This window comes from Mastomys coucha, unplaced genomic scaffold (genome assembly GCF_008632895.1).
Source record: "Mastomys coucha isolate ucsf_1 unplaced genomic scaffold, UCSF_Mcou_1 pScaffold5, whole genome shotgun sequence".
NCBI classification, from domain to species: Eukaryota; Metazoa; Chordata; class Mammalia; order Rodentia; family Muridae; genus Mastomys; species Mastomys coucha.
In genome coordinates this window covers 118,075,944-118,094,323 of record NW_022196911.1, presented here as the reverse complement: position 1 = coordinate 118,094,323, position 18,380 = coordinate 118,075,944, and the positions used below count along the sequence as shown (strand labels likewise).

Genomic DNA, 18,380 nt, shown 5'->3' with positions numbered 1-18,380 from the left:
TTTTAATATCTGTAGGTGTTTTGCCTGCATGTGCATGCCTAGTGCCTTCAGAGGCCAGAAGAGGGCATCAGATCCCCTGGGATAGTAGCTATAGTTTCAAGCCACCGTGTGGGTGCTAGAAATTGAATCCAGGTCTTCCAAAAGAGCACCCACTGTTTTGTTTTGTTTTTTTGTTTGTTTGGTTTGGTTTGGTTTTTGGTTTCTGGGGGGTGGGGCTTGTTTTTTTGTTTTTGTTTTTGTTTTTCAAGACAGGGTTTCTCTGGGTAGTTCTGGCTGTCCTGGAACTCACTCTGGACCAGGCTGGCCTAGAACTCAGAAATCCGCCTGCCTCTGCCTCCCAAGTGCTGGGATTAAAGGTGTACACCACTGCCTGATTCACAGAGTATTTTTAATGCTAAGCTATCGCTGCAGCCCCATCCTTCACTTTCTAAGGCATAAGTGAAGAGGGCAAAGAGGGCGGGGAACATAGCAACAGAAAGAACCCTTAGGAGGCTACAAGCACATGAACCTTCAGTGAGGGACCACCTACACAACAGAACCCTTTAAAAGCCCAAGGTCTTGGCTATCATCAACTCTGAGAGTTCTTTCAACCAGCAGCAATCAAGAAGCCCCACTCTGCAGCAGACAGAGTTGAATCCCTACATAGAGTCCCCAAGCCTCCTTCCTATCCTGTGAGAAACTCAAATATTCAGAACAGTTAGAACAAGGTATCAAAGCAGGGCCACTCAAAACCCTCTGAAACCAGAGACCCTGACAGTGGAATATGCTTCATGGAAATGCTAGAAGATATAGTTAAGGAAACTGAGAATATAAGGAGAAAGAAGAGGAGACTATATATGCTCTCATAAAGCTAGAGATTGCCCTTAATCAAAATCTAGAACATGTGAATACCATCAGGCCACAGATGCCAGGTCATGTAGGGAAATGGTGGCAAGGCTGGACCTCGGGGATGCTCACTAAATGTCACTCTTCAGATCAGAACACCTGCTGCATGAAGACTCTCCTTTGAAGAAAGCACTGTAAAGTAACATTAAGCCAATATGTCTGTTTGAGTGCTTGGGGGTTAGTATAGCACTGTCCTCACTGACTATGAAATACAAAAAAGAAGATACACAGGAGGTTAGAGAGAAGAAGGAAGGGAATGTAGAAGCTATAACGCAGCAAAGACAGGACTGGCCCAAGTGAGAGGGAAGCACAGGGGGAGGAGGGACCGCCCCCAAGAGAATGTGGGAGGGTCAGTTTAAAACACCTGAAATCAGGATTGTAAATTAGAATCTAGGAGTAAAAAATTCTCAGCAAAAGGTGAGAGTGGAGGGAAAGGGTATTCAGCAAGTTCCTGCCAGCCTTCCTAAAAGCCAGCCTACCCCCACTGCTCCAGAAAAAGAGTACTCTAAGATAGAGTACCTCTATCTTAGAGGCGGTACTAAGATAGTTCTCAGCCTTGCCTCTCCATTTTGCTCTCTTCACGTCCTGAGATGTCCAAAGGCTATCATCTTCTGTGGAGTCCCCTAAAGTGGCAGAGTAGCTAGGGATCTTCACCATACTGGGGAGCCTCAATAAACACCCACAGAGTAGAAGCACTGCCCCAGGAACCCGTACAGACCACCTCCACCACAGATGTAACAAACTGGTGACTATCTCAAACCAGAACTTAAGGTAACTTGATACTCAACTTGAGATGTGAGAAATCCTAGGGAACTGCTGTTCTTATAAGACTGTGCATTTGGTTTTGACTCTTAGGAGAGTCATAGAAATGAGACAAAGTAACTAAATTAAGTTATAAAGAATTAAACATAAAGGTGAAGCCAAGAAAAATCTTAAAGTCTTAAATGGGCTAGGGAGGGCACCAGTGCTCCAACCCTAGGGAGCCTCTTGTCTGTTTCAGTGCTCTGGCCCTTGCCAACAGCTTCAGGTATGACCAAGAGCCTAGCCAGCTATCACATTGTCCTTTCCCTGTCCCCAAACTGACATCACATTCCAGCCTCCACTGCAGCCTGCACAAGTCTCAGAACAAGAAAGTAAACAATGGGGGTGGGGTGGGGGCATTTAAAATGGCTCCAAAATTAAAAATCTAAGTTATTGCTTAAAGAGGGGGTGTGAATGTGAACACACTGCCGACGCCCAAATGACAGACAGCACATGTCAGCTCCACAACCAGTACAGGCCCTGGGCATGTTCTGGCAGGTCCCTGTGACAAGGCAGCAAGGTTAGCATCCTCTTTGCCACCCTAGTTCTCCCTGTGACCTCGACAAAAATCCTTTCGAAGAAGGGTTAAAAATCACAGAGGTGGCCAGAGGCTTCTCTGGGCCTCACAGCAAAAACACTATTAATGTTTTCTTCAGTGACATGTATTTCAACACAAATTTGTATTTTTCTGCTTCTAAGTTCATATGCTAGAGTACTGAAGCGAAGCTCTACACCTGAATCTTTAATGAACATCAAATGCTTGAGAGAGAAGTACATCAGCACTATACTCTGCATCCAGGGATCCTGACTACTCTGCAACTGGGCAGGCCTCCCAGGACCCCACACACAGTGAACCTAGAGTCCTATGGGGCACCTGGAGTGGCACAGGGCTCCTGGGATACCTGCTCAGTGAGGCTACGTGGAGCTCAGTAGGTGCAAACACTTGAATTGTAGCTGCAGGCAGAGGAATATCAGGTGCATCTCTAGGCCCTGAGGGCTCAACTCCTACACTTAAATCCCTCCCACTGGAACAGCCAGCTCCAGTTTCACCGAGCCAGCGCCAGCGTCAGCGTGAGAACGATCCTGCTCCTCAGCCCTCAGCACCTTGCACAGGAGGAGGACTCCGCATCCCAGCACTGCCCACCTTCGGTAAGTACTTACAATTTCTTCAAGTTTTCTTTCAAAACTACTTTTTAATATGTCTTGAGGAATCTGTCTGGGTAAATTGTTTGCTGTTGCCTGCTCTTTCCTGCTCTGTCTCCATTCCCTAAGGATTACTCAGAACCCGGCAGGTGCATCTTGGGGGTGCAGACCACAATTACAGAACTCCTAATGGAGTTGATACATTATTCCAAGACTATGAAAAAGCTTATTCAGAAATCAAGCCTTCCTTTCTGCTATAAAATTTATTTTAAAAACAAAAGATGAGTTTATAGTATTGCTAAATTGTTCCCTGGTTTTCAAAGAAATTACAATAAATTTTGACACAAAAGAGGCAAAAATCATATATGTATATAGAGATACAACTATACAACTGCTTGGTTTCATTTCTAGTTTAACATCTAAAACTTTTCAAGTTTAAAAACTGCTGCTTTGACAAAACCTTTCGAAAACAAGAAACCAACTAAGTTTTTTTAAGTTTTTGTTTGGTTGTTAAGATTATACATGGTGGGGGCTGGAGGAGGCATGAATCTGTATGAAAATAATTACCGACCAAATAATCGGCTAAATCTGACCAAATCGGATTTCATTTAAGCAGAAACGCCTACATTTGTTATCCTAGTGTTTGCTGAGCAAAGGCTCTCTGATATTTTAAACTGCTGTGTTAAAGAAACATGAGGCAAGGTGAGCTCTGGTGTGATGCTGGTCAGGAAGCTGTGTGCACACTGTGAACCAACACAAGAGAACTCATTTGTTTTCTGGATCTTTTCTTCCAAACACACTCTACTAGAAAACTGCTTTCTTCTAAGGTTATGGCCGTCCTAAGTTCACCTTCATCTTAAAGAACAGAAAGTTTGGGAGGGAGTGGCGGCCAGTTACTGCAAAAGCTCAAATGAAGTAAAACTCACAATTCTCGTTCTTGCGACACCCCAGTGGGTAGACGACAGTGGCGTGCCCTTGAGTGGTGCAATAACGCCACATCACAGTGCTGTAATTATAGCATGCCCTTCACGACGTTCCACCTGCGAGGCTCTGTGCCAGACAGCTGGACACCACCAGGAGGACTATTACAGCACTGTCTTGATTTGCAGGTCAATTGACAGGGACAAACATAGCTGCCTGGCCAGTCACACTGCTGTCCTATAAAGCAAAGCTATAATTACCTCTATTGTGTCCTATCAGAGTTCTTTTAAATTATTCTTTCTCTTGTCTGATTTCTAAGTGCAAGACCCTTAGAAACTTTTAAAACATGCCAGCTACTAACTGTTGCCTTGATACCAGCAGCTACATTACATACATGTCCACACTCAGAGATTGCTGAAGTTTAGTGCTTTAAAGACAAACAGAACCCGGTGGCCAATCGAAACTACACAGTGCTCACTGTGTGTGTGGGCAGGTATCCCGGATGGCACACTGTGGGCAGGAGGAAGGTGCTCTCAGCCCAGGGCTCTTTCTGAATACAAAGTCAAGTAATTGAATACAAGAGCTATTGAAGTCTCAAGTCATACAGCTGATGTATGTCAACAAAAAAATTGGGACACATCTTACAGATCTTAAGCTGGATACTGTACATGTTTTTAGGTCACTGTATTTTTGTGCATAGTGAATGCTGCATTGCAAGATAATTCTGAGAAGGAAGTCTGGGGCCAAGGTGGTCTGGGGAGTCACATTTGAGAACAGGGCTTCCAGGGCTGGAGAGATGGCTCAGCCGTTAAATGGCTCTCTCAAAAATATAAGAGAACAGGGCTTCCCCAAGGAAGACAGAGAACAGCTCTCTACCAAAAGCCCTTGACCCAGGCTGGGTGTCTGTGGGAAGACACCCTCATGAACCCCCTGACCATCGTATGGAAAGTAGAAGGGAGGAGAATAGGTATGGTACCAGGTAAAATTCCTCTGGGACTGTTTCAGCATCAAACATGCTTACACTACAGTTCTCAGACAGCCATAGCTCCACATGTAGCCTTCCAGAGATGTATTCCCAAAGTAGTAACAGGCCCAACACCCCCCCACACCCCAAAAAGGGAAAGTCATGTACCCTTTTTATGCCTTTAGGAAAAGCTTCACCTCTGAATACAAATCCAAACTTACTGTAAACAGTCAAAGTTCTTGGCTTTCCTGTTTTGGCAACAATGTGTGCTTTTGGGAATATTTAACACGAGCAGCTGCCAGACAGTACAAAGTCCAGCAGGTATAAACTGACCAAACAGGACTTATTGTAAGCCTCTGTGCCCACAGACATATGTGCCTGGCTACAGTCATGGCTGTGGGTTAATTTCTTCATAGTCATAAACCTCACTTGGTTAGGACAGAGAACTCACAGGCTGACATCATTATTCAAAAGCTTACAAAAGCATCAATTTTATCCCACTTACTTCTCTAACACAGTAGTTTTATAGATGAGTTACGCCCGCCTTACACCTGCCTCCAAGCAGTGAGCTCTCTGCTTTAATTAGCAATTGTGAAATCCTGAGGGGTCAGTTTATCCAAAGTTACTGAAATGATTATAGCTGAGCCTCTGTTTCTATATCCATTCCCTTTCAGTTTTAATAAACCTCAGGAAATAGTTTCACTCTAGAACCCTTGCACAAGAGCCACTGCTGCTTATCCCACCTAGCCTGCTCACTGTCCTGGGATTAGCGGCCAAAAAAATAAAAAGGCAAAGGCTGAAATCAAACTTTCAGGTAGCATTACACACACACACACACACACACACACATACACACACACACACTCAGTAATACTTTCTCAGTTATTCTTTAGGACAACATATTGTGATTCTAAACTACCTGTTTCTTGTAAGACAAGAAAACCTTACCATGACAATGTACTTCTTTAACCACTATAGAAGTTCAATATTTAACCACAGTGGTATGCTTACTTCTGCCCGAAACCATCAGTAACGCTTACTACAGTTGCTTTTCTGAAGGCCCATCATTATTTCCTTACATCCTGAGGGGCTCTTCTAGCCTGCCCAGTATACACAGTGTACTGTCCCATGTCTATCCCCAGGAACTGGGAAGCAGCTCACACTCGACAAATGTTTGCAACTGTCATCATTCTGATCATGATGCTCCCAGCTAGTGATGAAATCATCTCTCTCAGATCTGTGCCATGACATATCCTATACAGCCATGGGAACCTGACTTGCAGAGGTTCTCACGCCTTCAGAATCAAGAGTGTAATGAGCATGCCAGCACAGGTCCCACTGACTTATCGAGCTGCCCTCATCAGCTAGTCAGACAAGGAAAGGCTTCTCAAGTTCCCTGACACAGGCAGGGAAAATGCACTCCAGGTATAAGCTGGACCCACAGAGAGTTTCTTTACATTTTTCTTTTAATAAGGAAAAGAAAAGTCACAAGGCTATTACTAAGTGTTAATATGATCAGCTTTAACATAGAACTTCTGTCTTCACTTTAGCTTCTGCAGCAAAAATGAAGTCCAGGCAGGACCCAGTTTGACAGCTCAGTCTCCCATACTCCTCCCCTCAAAAGAGCCTAGGATCCTAGCTTGCTCCCCAGCAGGGGGCACCTGACATTCTTATCTAAAATCCACTCCACTCTCACTGCTATGCAGACTTTCACAGTGGACTACTTTCAGGATTGGCTGAGCCACTGTTCTCCCAAACAACTACTTAAGAGCCCTAAACTCTGATAATAAGGTAAATGGAGAAGGGCACTTTAGCTCTTTGTGGGCTGCTTCTTGCTTTGAGAAAAAAGCCTTGCCACGCAGCACAGGTAGGCCTTATTGAGACCCTCTGCCTTAGTCTACCCTAAGTGATGGAACTGCTGGCACCACAGTGCCAGACATAGTTTTTTGTGTTTTATATATATAATATTGTGTGTGTGTGTGTGTGTGTGTGTGTGTGTAAATTAGAAGAGAAACCAAATAAAACCTGATAGCACCCTCAGAAACATGAAGCACATAAGTAGAAATAAAGAGCCTGTTCTGCAGCTAGCTGCTCCACCCCACTGCCCCCATGCACACTGGGAACAGGGGAGACAGACAAGAGTGAAGACTTAATCGTAAGAATGTTATGTAGTTATGTTTCTAAAGGTTTACATAAGAGTGTGTGTGTCTAGGCTTAGAAGGCATGACTTTACATGTTTTTTACAAACTCAATTTTGTAGCTGAAAACTCATTTCTTAAATAATTTCCACTGAATGTTATATTTAAGTGTTTATAATACTAAGTATACCTTTCCCTTTTCACATGTCCTATACAAATCAAGGAGCCTAGCCTCACCCTTCACCCAGAGTCACCCTAGATGTCCTGGGAGGCAGCTTCACTAGGTGCTCAGCTTTGGGTGAGGAAGCACACTATAAAATCTGGGTACAAGGGGCACCTGGGGCAGGATGGCTTCCTCCCTCTACCTGGGTAGGGTTGCTCTGGCCTCTTGAGAAGGTTTATATGCCCAAGGAAGGGGAGGGCAAATCTATGAGTTATTCCCAAACACTGGTGAGTGGCAAGACATAAAAGCCACTTCAGGACACACAAGGCATCCTAACCACCCTGCAAACTGAGTTGACCTAAATATAGCACTCACATTTGGGTTGAGCCAGCATAAACGCTACTTACATGGGTAAGAACATTTACCCAGCCGGGCAGTGGTGGTGCACGCCTTTAATCCCAGCACCTGGGAGGCAGAGGTAGGTGGATTTCTGAGTTTGAGGCCAGCCTGGTCTACAGAGTGAGTTCCAGGACAGCCAGGGCTATACAGAGAAACCCTGTCTCAAAAAACCAAAAAAGAAAAAAAAAAAAAAAAAAAAAAAAAAAAAAAAAAAAAAAAAAAAAAAGAACATATTTACCCAGTGATGAAGCTAAGGACCTTAGTATCACCGCCACCACCCTAAAAGTACAAAACCTGCTGATAAAATGGAATTTTGTGGTTTTAGAAGCAGTAGAGCAAGTTCTATGTCTTAAATATTTTTAATTTTAAATATTCACACACATAATATAGCAGCAGCATAGCTAAACAGGACCTTGGAGCACTCAGCTAAACAAAGCTACAGCACATTCAACTAAGCCTCTGCTCCCACAGAGCATACAGAGGGGAGGCTCTGGTCACAGAATCCTATCAACCCCAAACAAATGGACCAAGGGGAAGGGCAGATTGCAGGATATAGATCCCCAAAGGCTCACCTTTGACACAGTGACTTTGACACTTTGACTTGGTCCTCAGGCAATTCTGCAGGTTAGACTTAAGAAAATATTCACTTCTGCAGAAAATATTCACTTCAGCCAGGAGAGCAGAGTATTAGGGATGCAGGTGTCACCTGTCTTCTAAAGGTACTAGGCTCCTAGTCTGTCTTTAGTGTGACTTTTTTAGTGTAACACTGACCCTCTAACCCTGCACCTGATACCAGTCTCTGTCTGCCTTCACAGCTGTAGGTGCCAGATAGAAGGAACGTTCCTTGTTAGGCCCTCAGCACATGGAGCTGGCTTCAAATAAAGTACTCAGAGCAAGAAAGAAGACAGTATTCACCTCCTTCAAAGCCACCACATCCTGGTCAAAGAGGAGGCTGCAGTGACCACACACTGAGCAGACCAGAGTCCAAACACAAAAGATAATGAGTCTCCTAAAGGAACGGAAACCAAAAAAGCCACACTATATTCCACGGCCCCCAGGAAAGCCCTTCAAGTACAAATGCTTCCAGTGTCCTTTCACATGTAATGAGAAGTCACATCTCTTCAATCACATGAAGTACGGTCTCTGTAAAAACTCCATGACTTTAGTGTCAGAGCAAGATCGTATTCCCAAGGGTCCGAAATCTAGCTCGCTGGACTCTAAGCAGACCCACCAGCCAGAGCCCACCTCAAAGCCAGCCACTTCCAAGTCTCTCCTAAATGGACTCTCCAGCTTTGATCCAAAGTCTCAACAGGGATCTGCAAAGGAGGATGCCAAAGAGAACCTAGAAATGCAGGCTCGGGGAGTCCACAAAGGCCCCCAGAAACCAGCCCTACAGAAAGAAATAACATCAGAAGCCATTCTCAGCACCCAGCCTAGCCATGACAGTGGGGTTAGATCTTCGGCATTTGTTCCAGTTGGGGAGCACAGACTCAGGGGGCCAGAAGACACAGAGGCTCCTGAAATGCTTACCACCAAAGCCACCTCATTCCATGCCAAGTCTGCATTCCATACGCCTGGTTATCCCTGGAAAGCTGGCTCCCCATTTCTCCCTCCTGAGTTTCCACATAAAATCTCATCTACAAAGGGGTTTGGTGCCATCTCCCCCTACATGCATCCTGCAATCCCAGAGTACCCCAATCCCTTCTACACAGAACATGGGCTGGCTGCCATCTATTCCCCATACCTCCTGACTGGGAACACACCTGAGTGTGAGACCACTTTGCTCTCTGTCTATGGGGCCCAAGACCAAAGACACTTCCTGTCTCATCCTGGGCCAATCCCCAAGCACTTGAACACATCTCCATCAACATATGACCACTACAGATTTTTCCAGCAATACCACTCTAATCTACCCATCCCTTATGGATTTTACAGACCAGAGTCTGCATTTCCCTCCTACAGTCTCAGGCTCCCATCTGTCACGGGCATCACACGAGATCAGAGCTCTCGCTTGCTTGAAGATGCAGCTCTGGCTTACCCAGCCCCAAGTCCCTCAGAGTTAAACCTTTCAAACTCCCACAGGAAACACACTGAGTTTGAGAAGGAAAGTCCAGCTCCTGAGGCAAAAGATCCTTCTAAAGATGGGCAAAGGGATGCAGAAGAGGCCAAAATGAGCCCCCGAGCAGGGAGTGCTGCCACAGGCTCCCCGGGAAGGCCAAGCCCCACCAACTTCACCCAAACAAGCCAAGTATTTGAAGGCCTGTGTGACCTCTCAAACAAAGCAGCCTCCTCAGGAACCCTGGAGCGACTCCAGCAACCCGAGCAGAGCCCCACCGCCTTCAAACCTGTCCAGGGGGGCTCAGAAAGTCCTCACTCTCAACCTCCTACAAACAGAACAGAGTCTCCAAAAAGGTAAGGAAATTTCTTTTTCAAAATCTCCAATGTAGTTTTGCTCAACGCCAAGTTCAAACTTGTTCAGAATGTTTTACATGATCATTTTCCTAAGATTTCTCTTCATTTCTTCTAGCCTTCAGGCCATGAACAGTGACCCTCCGGCCCAGATAGGGAGCAGTACCTCTTTCATCACAGAGGCCCCACCCTCCAGCCCAGAGGACCACTCCAAAATAGGTCCCCTCAATCTCTCCAAGAAGCTGGAGACAAACCCTGCAGCCACTTATGGACCCATGTATGCAAGCAACGCCCAGGCAGACACACTGGGCTTCTCAGAGCTGCAGGACCTGCCACTCAATCTGTCTGTAAAGGATCCCTGTAATGCCTGGGCTCCAAGGCCTGCCCTCCCTGGCCCACCACAAGGCGCAGAAGCTGCTGCCGCTCCAAAGACTGAGACAAAAGGTTCTGAAGTTAGGACAAGCCATGTGGAGACACAGCAAGACAAAGCCCACAGCAGAACAACCCCAGACGTACACACGGAGGACAGTAGTGATGAACAGAAGCAGACGGCGGCTGTGGCTCTCTGTCAGCTGGCAGCCTACAGCCCAGGGAATGTCAGAGTGGCAGATGAGGAGCGCACAGCCCAGGGACCCACCTGTCAAGATGTGTCCACCCTCAGTTCTACAGAGAACCAGGAGGCTCAGTGTGACCTCAGACCCAAAGGACAAAAGAGGACAAGTCAAAGGGATGCAGGAAAATCCCAGCAAGGAAGTAAAAAGCCAAAGCTGAATGACACCGTACCAAGAGTGCTCACTCTACGCAAAAGAACCCGGGTATCCTGAGGCCTCTCATGCACTCAGCGCTGTGGCTAAAGAGATGCTTTTCACACTATGTTCCAAGCAGCATCTTCACTTTTTCTGCTTTTTGGAGGAGGTACTGTCTAGCCATGTTGCTCAAGCTGGCATTAAACTTGTGATCTTCCTGCCTCGGCCTCCTAAGTGGTGGGCCAACCAGTATTCCCACAGTTTACCTTCACTTTTTATCAAGTCAGTTTTTATAAATACAGTTTCTCTTTTCTTCTCAAAAAGGACAAAAGGTTGTAATCTTGTTTAGTTTTTTTGTAAACATTAAGATAAATATTAAAAGATATTTCTACTTCTGGTTGTAAAAAAACATTTGAGTGGCTTATACTCTCCAAGACTGATGAATTAAACTGGGATTTCCTGTTTGTGACACATCAGGGAAATATACAGAACTAGCTCAGCAGTGTGAGAAGACTCAAAGAAAGGACCTTTCACAAGTACTATTTTTCAGGACTAAAACTTTTACCGTGTTGCTGTTTTCCTATTAAATATAGTTATGTGTTTTAATGCCAGAAACATCTTTAGTTTAAGCCTCAACTGTTACATGTAAGAAGTGTTGTGATTACTTCTAACTGAACCGTCCACAAACATCTAGAGGCTGATTTTACGAGTAACTTATTTCTATCAGGGAAGTGCATTGCTGGTAAAGGTATGATCACCTTATTGTATTTGCTTATGATGTCGAAGCAAACTTTCTCACTTAGGCTCCTGTTCCATGCCCTAAAATGATGTACATGTTAATTTCCAATAAACTCATGTGTGAACTTTGAGAACACATAAAGCAAAGATAAACATAAGCTCTATGGTATTCTTTAGAGTGCTCTGCCTTGATATTCAGCAAGAAAGAGCTGACAGCTGAGGCAGCAACAAAACTAAGAAAGTGTTTCTGAGACTGGTAAATAAATTAGTAGCCATAGACTCCAGGCATGTAATAATCCTCACCAGTGGGGCTTTTCAAGACCATCTAGGAATCCTGGGTCTCAGAGTGCCTGGAGGACAAGATCAGGAGCCCTGGCAGCTAACACTGCATGGAAGAGCTCCACTTCTCCATGCCTAGCAGCCCTTCTACTACTTCTGGACAGAGCAGCCTTTCACCCCACAAGCTAGAGCAATGTAGACACTGAGCGCAGGAATTCATGGCTCCTTTTTGAGAAATCCTTTTGCTCAGCCAGCCCCAACAGAGGATGCCCAGAGAAGCTGACCAATATTCTTTCTACCTTCAGATGATGTGAGAAATAGAGAAACACTTTGCAACTGGTTAAATGCATATAAAACTCCAAATACCAACATAAAAGAGGGATGCAGTTTCCACAACAGCTATGGGATACATAAGGCCAGTGCTGTAAACCATTTCTAACAGTGCAGCAGGTTGTCCACTCATAGAAACAGGAAAAAGCTCTGTCAAACCTAGAGAGGCAGGAGGAGCCCTTCTCCTCCAAGGAGCCAGCAAAGGCCTTTAGGTCCATCCAAACTACCACATATAAGTAACCCAAACTTACTCTCTTATGATAAAAAAAAAAAAATACAATTATCTTACTTTCCAGCCTAACTTTTTTTTTTTTTTTTGCCAAACATACATACATAAATATGTTTGGCAAACAACAAAAGCATGACCCCTCCTGCTCCCCACCAAGTAAAGGCCTGAAGGAGGGGAATGATGAACTGAGCATTATGGCCCATGCTCAAGACCCAAAGCCTGGCACTTAACAAATCCTCCTGGCATGCTTAACCCACATAAGAACTCAGCCCTCACTCAGGCTCCAAGGCTCTGAAGAAGTATGATGGATAGTTCACCCACTGCCTCTGTCATCTTAAATGGCAAACAAGAAGAACCTAGCCAGCTGCCAGCCATGCCTTGGTGAAGCATGAGAAACTACCCTACCAAACAGGAGGTGTGCTCAGCCTGCAAGAAACTGGTCTGAACATTGGTACCATGGGCCTCAGATCAGAGACCTACCATGGAAAAATACCATCCTCCATGGACAGTTGCTCCAAGGGTAACTTTCTGTTTTGGTTTTTTTTGGTTTGGTTTGGTTTGGTTTTTTGTTTTGTTTTGTTTTTTCAAGACAGGGTTTCTCTGTGTAGCCCTGGCTGTCCTGGAACTCACTCTGTAGACCAGGCTGGCCTTGAACTCAGAAATCCGCCTGCCTCTGCCTCTCAAGTGCTGGGATTAAAGGTGTGTGCCACCACTGCCTGGCCCTAGTGTTGTTTTGTTTTGTTTTTTTTTGTTTTTTTTTTTAAATGTAGACATTCCTTTTGTTTTATAGGCAAGTAGAATGCCTACTCTAGTTGTCATGAGTATACTGTTGAAAGTTATCCTTCGGGCGGTGGTGGTGGTAAGACCCACTAGGGTCTTACTTGTTTCCCAAGTACTATGTTTCTACATTCACATCAGGTAAAACAAAACAAAACAAAAAACAAGCTTTCACGATGAGTTCAACAGAACCACCACATGACCGAGTAGTAATCCTAGCGCTAGACACACTACATAGACCTAAAGCAAAGAGACATTCTCGCGTCCTCTCTACGGCACCCAGCAAATGGGATCGTAGGGAGAGTGAACACACTGCAGCATCACTTACAAAAGCAGGGCACTCTTACATGTGCTATACTATGACTTGAGATCATCATACTCTATGAAATGGGCCAGCCAAAAATGGCAAAATATTGTACCCACTTTGTACTTACATGAAGACCCAAGGATGGAAAAAAAAGTAGGTGTAGGAAGTGGACTGGAGTCATGCAGTGTGGGAAAGAGGTTATTTGGAACAACAGAGGATTTAGACCCAGAGATATGAGATGGTTGCCTACCAACATGAATGGAGTGAATGCCATTGAGCAAATGCCGGAAATGACAACAACAAATTCCTGTGTGTGTATATGTGTATATATATATATATATATATGTATGTATGTATGTATGTATTATATATATTTGTTTTGTTTTCGTACAGGGTTTCTCTGTATAGCCCTGGCTGTCCTGGAACTCACTCTGTAGACCAGATTGGCCTCGAACTCAGAAGTCTGCCTGCCTCTGCCTCCCAAGTGCTGGGATTCAAACAAGTGCTGGGATTCAACTGTTTATATATTTTTAACATGAGGGGTTTTTTTTTTAATGAAAATGTAATATAACAAAATCCATTGAATTACATTTTATATGAATAAACTATAAGGTAGGTAAACTGCATCTCAAATTATATTTTAAAACAAAAATCAAAAACTCTTTCTAAACAATCCCAACAGTGGTCCACTGTGATCTGCCCTCTTGCCATGCCACCTTTTACAGGGCGGGAAAGGACAGAGTGAAGAAGAAAAATACAGGCAGATAATTCACCCAGCAGCAAAGTCAAAGACGCCACACAGAGTCTCCATTTTCTTACAAACTTGGGTGTCTGGCAGCTAAAAATGGCACAAGTGCTAAAACTAAACAGTGCAGCTCTGGGCACTGGTCAACATGGCCCTCCTTGCCTAGGGACCTATTCGCCTGGCACATGAAATGCGAGACATCCCACACATGTATCATCAGAGCCAGTGGAGATCTCCAACCTTCCTGTCTCCTCCCCCATCTCTCTCACAAGCATGCTCCTAACAAAGTTGTTGTATATTTAATTTTATATGGCATTTGCTACTTAAGAGGACCCAAATAGATGCCATACCACCATCTGAATGTTCCGTTGAATGATGCCATGCAGTGAGGCAAACAGGAGTTCTAGGCTGAAGTGCTAAGTTGGCCAAAGCTGACAGGATCAACATTTGCAGAACTCTGGATACTAATCAAACATTTATGACAACCAGAGGAATGCTAGAGAAAGGAAGGTACTGAGCTTCAGCACTCACAGATACTCTGTCTTATCATGTCTGATGCTGAGATACAGGACAGACTGTCGTCACTGGGATAAAGGACACGATGGACCTCACTACATCCTAAGAGCAACTGCCTGGTTGTGTGGAAGGGGATATCTTCTGGAGGCACCTATTAAAATATTCAAAATATTCTGTTTTCAACAAAAACAGAAATTGTAAGGCAGGAAAAGAACAGGAAAGTATAACACAAACACAGGAGAAAAGACAACACTGAAGCAGCCCAGACATTTGGACTTACCAAAGACTCTTCAAATGCTCAAAGGAAACTGGAGACCATATCTGAACAAATCAAAATGTCAACAAAAAGACAGAAGTTCTAAAATTGAAAAGTCAACAGTTGAAATGCAGGTTCTCTAGAGGGGTGTGATGACTGTCAATTTGACAGGGTCCTTAATTACTTAGGAGACTAGTCTCTGGGTGTGTCTATGAGGGAGGTTCTAGATTGAGTGAACTAAGATAGGAAACCATCCTAAATGTGGGATGCACATTCCATGAGCAAGAGTCCCAGACTACATAAAAAGGAAAAAGTAAGCTAAGCACCAACATCTTCCTCTGCTTCCTACCTGTGGATGCCACATGGCTAGCTGCCTCGCACTCCTGCTGACACGCCTTCCCCACTGAGATGCACTGTACTCCTGAGATGCATCAAAGCAAACCCTTCCTCCTTTCAACTACTTTTGTCAGGTATCTGGTCACAGTTCTAAGGAAAGGAACCAATACAGGGGCTTACAGTCAGATTTGTACAAGTAAAAGGCAAAAATCACTGAACACAGAAACTGAAATCACCCAGTGTGAGTAGCAGGGTCAAAAATAATCAAGGAAAAGGAATAGAACCTAAGAGACCAGAGGGACAGAATGGAGCACAACTACACACCTAAAACTCAGATCCCAGAGTGAGACAGGAGAAAGTGGCAGGTGAAATATTTAAGGAAGTGAAGGCTGAGCACGTCACAAGTCTGAAAGAAAGATAGGAATCCACACACCCAGAAGCTCATAACACACAAGGCACAAGATCCTCTATTGAGCAAAAATAGTAAAAAAGGAGATAAAAGGTTTTAACCAAAAATCCAGAGAGATAAAAATGTTTAATTTCAAAACATAAAACTGAGGGGGAAAAATCAACTACAAAATTAGGAATGCAGGTATATACTCTATTCAGAATATTAACACCAATCGAATATAACCACAGAGAAATTATAGCCAAATCCCTAGACAAGCCTTCCCAGGCTAATCATGATGCCCTATGGAATGTTCACAGTGTACAGAATTCCAAGAGCAACTTGTCCCCAAAGAAACAAAAGGACTAAAATCAGGACCAACAAAGCATCTGAGTGGCCTGAAACGAAGGCCAAGTAGTCCTTTGATAATGGCCCAAGTCCTTATCCACCTACAAAATGAGGCACAATATGTGGGGAAATATATATGGAAATGTTCCCATGTGTGTACATGAAGATAACCTGGCAGAACTCTTTAAAAGATGACCAAGCTGCTCCTTCCTGAGACTCCACTCAATAATCTAGTCTGCTGTGTGTAAAACCGATGACTTACCCCAAATCACTTTCTCCCCAACTTCAGCATGCGCCCAGGAAGCTTCCCATATCCTCTGGCCACCAACATACCCATCTATTTACACTTTATCCTCTCCTAGACCACATTTATCCAGGTTTCTTACTGCAGGTATGTGCTTTTCCTTTTCTTTCTTTTCTTAAGAGACAGAGTCTCTGAAAAAGTTTGAGGCTGACCTCAAACTCACTGTAACCAAGAACAGTCTTGAATCCCTGATTCTCTTGCCTCAAATTTCCAAAGGTTGGAATTATAGTGTTTTTTTTTGTTCAGACAATTTAGCAAAAATTGGTACCCAGTGGCTATGAAAAGAAGCAAGTGTTCATTCAGCTGTGACCTTAAGCAAATAAGACCACTCTCAGAGGAATGGTGTGAGGTCTAAAATAAAAACATAAAACCATCCATAAGAAGCCCAGGGTTGGTGTTACCATCTTCACACAGCTGTGTTCCAGAGTCCCTGTCACCTCACACAGCTGTGTTCCAGAGTCCCTGTCACCTGACACAGCTGTGTTCCAGAGTCCCTGTCACCTCACACAGCTGTGTTCTAGAGTCTCTGTCACCTCACACAGCTGTGTTCTAGAGTCCCTGTCACCTCACACAGCTGTGTTCCAGAGTCCCTGTCACCCTTGTGATGATGCTCCCCCATCAGAACACAGAACAGCATGCCCCAGAACAAAAAGAGGCTTCAACGAGGTTCAGTTCACATGGAGGCAGTGCAGAGCCAAACAACAACTCCCAACAGAAAGATCATGGACTAACTTAATCCACATCGCGTTTTACAGTTTTAAACAGCAGGTTGACACTTCTCACTGATGACACCAATAACACCCTTATCCTCAGTCCAGCTGATGGATCAATGATGTCTTAGGTCCTGAAATATGGCCCAGCTATATTTCATACACACTAGTCCCACAGAAGAAAACCAAAGAGAAGCAGCACTAGTAGAGGTTCCACATACAGCCAAGTTGTAGAACCTCATTAAAGTTTCCACAGCTGAGCTATCTGCTGACCTCAGGAAAGGGCTAAACCAACACATGGGCCTTAATGTTCTAGGAAACCTTCCCAATTCCCCCAAAGGCTATGTCCAGTCCTTCTGACAAAACAGCATGAGTTTGCCACACCTGCCACAATTCCTGACAAAGGAGGCAGACCTAACTATAAAAGCAGCCACCATCCAGCAAGATCTTGGAGCAGTTTCAGACTTCTTCCTTGGTCATCAAGGACACACAAACTAAGCCATGGTAAGGTGACTGATATCCCCAAACAAATATGATTGTAATTACTTTCTTAAAAGAGGAAAGACAAAAATAAATACTGATGGAGATGTGAGGAAAGCGGGGCCTCACACACAGCTAGTGGGAATGTAGAACAAAGCAGCCATGTTACAAAAGTCTGGCCTGTGGGGGCGGCTGACTCTCTTGCCAGTGTGTGGGACTCTTCTTCCTACTGGGTTGCCACATCCAGGCATGATATAAGGGTTTGGGCCCAGTCTTATATGGTATTACACTGTGTTCGGTGGATATCCCTGGGAAGCCTGTTCATTCTTTCTTTTCTTTCTTTCTTTCTTCCTTTCTTTCTTCCTTTCTTTCTTTCTTCCTTCCTTCCTTCTTCCTTCCTTTCTTTCTTTTCTTTCTCTCTTTCTCCTTTCCTTCTTTCTTTCTTTCTCCTTTCCTTCTTTCTTTCTTTTTCTTTAAGGGGGAGAAGGGAAGTAGGAAGAGTGGCTGGGAAGAGTGGAGGGAGGGAGGGAGGGAGGGAGGGAGAACTGTGGATGTAACTAAGAGAGAAGAATAAAAGTTTAAGAAAGCCAGGTGGTGGGCGCATGCCTTTAATCCCAGCACTTGGAAGGCAGAGGCAGGTAGATTTCTGAGTTCAAGGCCAGCCTGGTCTACAGAGTGAGTTCCAGGACAGCCAGAGATACATAGAGAAACCCTGTATCGAAAATCCAAAAACAAAAACAAAAACAAAAAGTCAAAAGGTGGAGGCAACCACAATGGTTATTTCAACTGATAAGACTAAGCAAGAAGCAGTGCTTCCTTCCATACGATGGAATCCCCATTGGCAGCAAAGGAATGGAGCACCACAAAGTGATCATCGGAAAATCACACGAAGTTCAGACACAAAAGAACAAACACCAGTCTGCTTAATGAAATGTCTGAAAAGGGCAAAACAGAACAGCAACCAGAAGGCGGAGCCTAGGGCCCTGAGCTGGCAGGAGTGGTTGCTCTGGGGTGCAGCATTTCAGCCTGAGGCAAAGAAAACGTTCTGAAGATAAATTACATGATGTT

The 18,380-nt window shown here is 44.4% G+C and overlaps 2 protein-coding genes across 2 annotated transcripts in view; one reads left to right on the top strand and one right to left on the bottom strand.

Moving 5' to 3' along the window:
• The window catches only part of Tbcd (tubulin folding cofactor D), a 170,902-nt gene that overhangs the window by 94,252 nt on the left and 58,270 nt on the right, over positions 1-18,380 (bottom strand). The gene's annotated exons all lie outside the window — the stretch shown is intronic.
• On the top strand, positions 2,620-11,462 carry Znf750 (zinc finger protein 750). The gene is made up of 3 exons (XM_031352600.1): positions 2,620-2,835; positions 8,230-9,826; positions 9,942-11,462. The coding sequence occupies exons 2-3, from the start codon at positions 8,415-8,417 to the stop codon at positions 10,645-10,647; spliced, it is 2,118 nt and encodes a 705-aa protein (XP_031208460.1). The 5' UTR covers positions 2,620-2,835; positions 8,230-8,414; the 3' UTR covers positions 10,648-11,462.

Bases quoted from the DNA above. Each gene is read 5' to 3' on its own strand.
- Znf750 (XM_031352600.1), top strand. From the start codon at position 8,415: ATGAGTCTCCTAAAGGAACGGAAACCAAAAAAGCCACACTATATTCCA. The intron at 9,827-9,941 runs GTAAGGAAATTT...CATTTCTTCTAG, and splicing joins AGAACAGAGTCTCCAAAAAG to CCTTCAGGCCATGAACAGTG.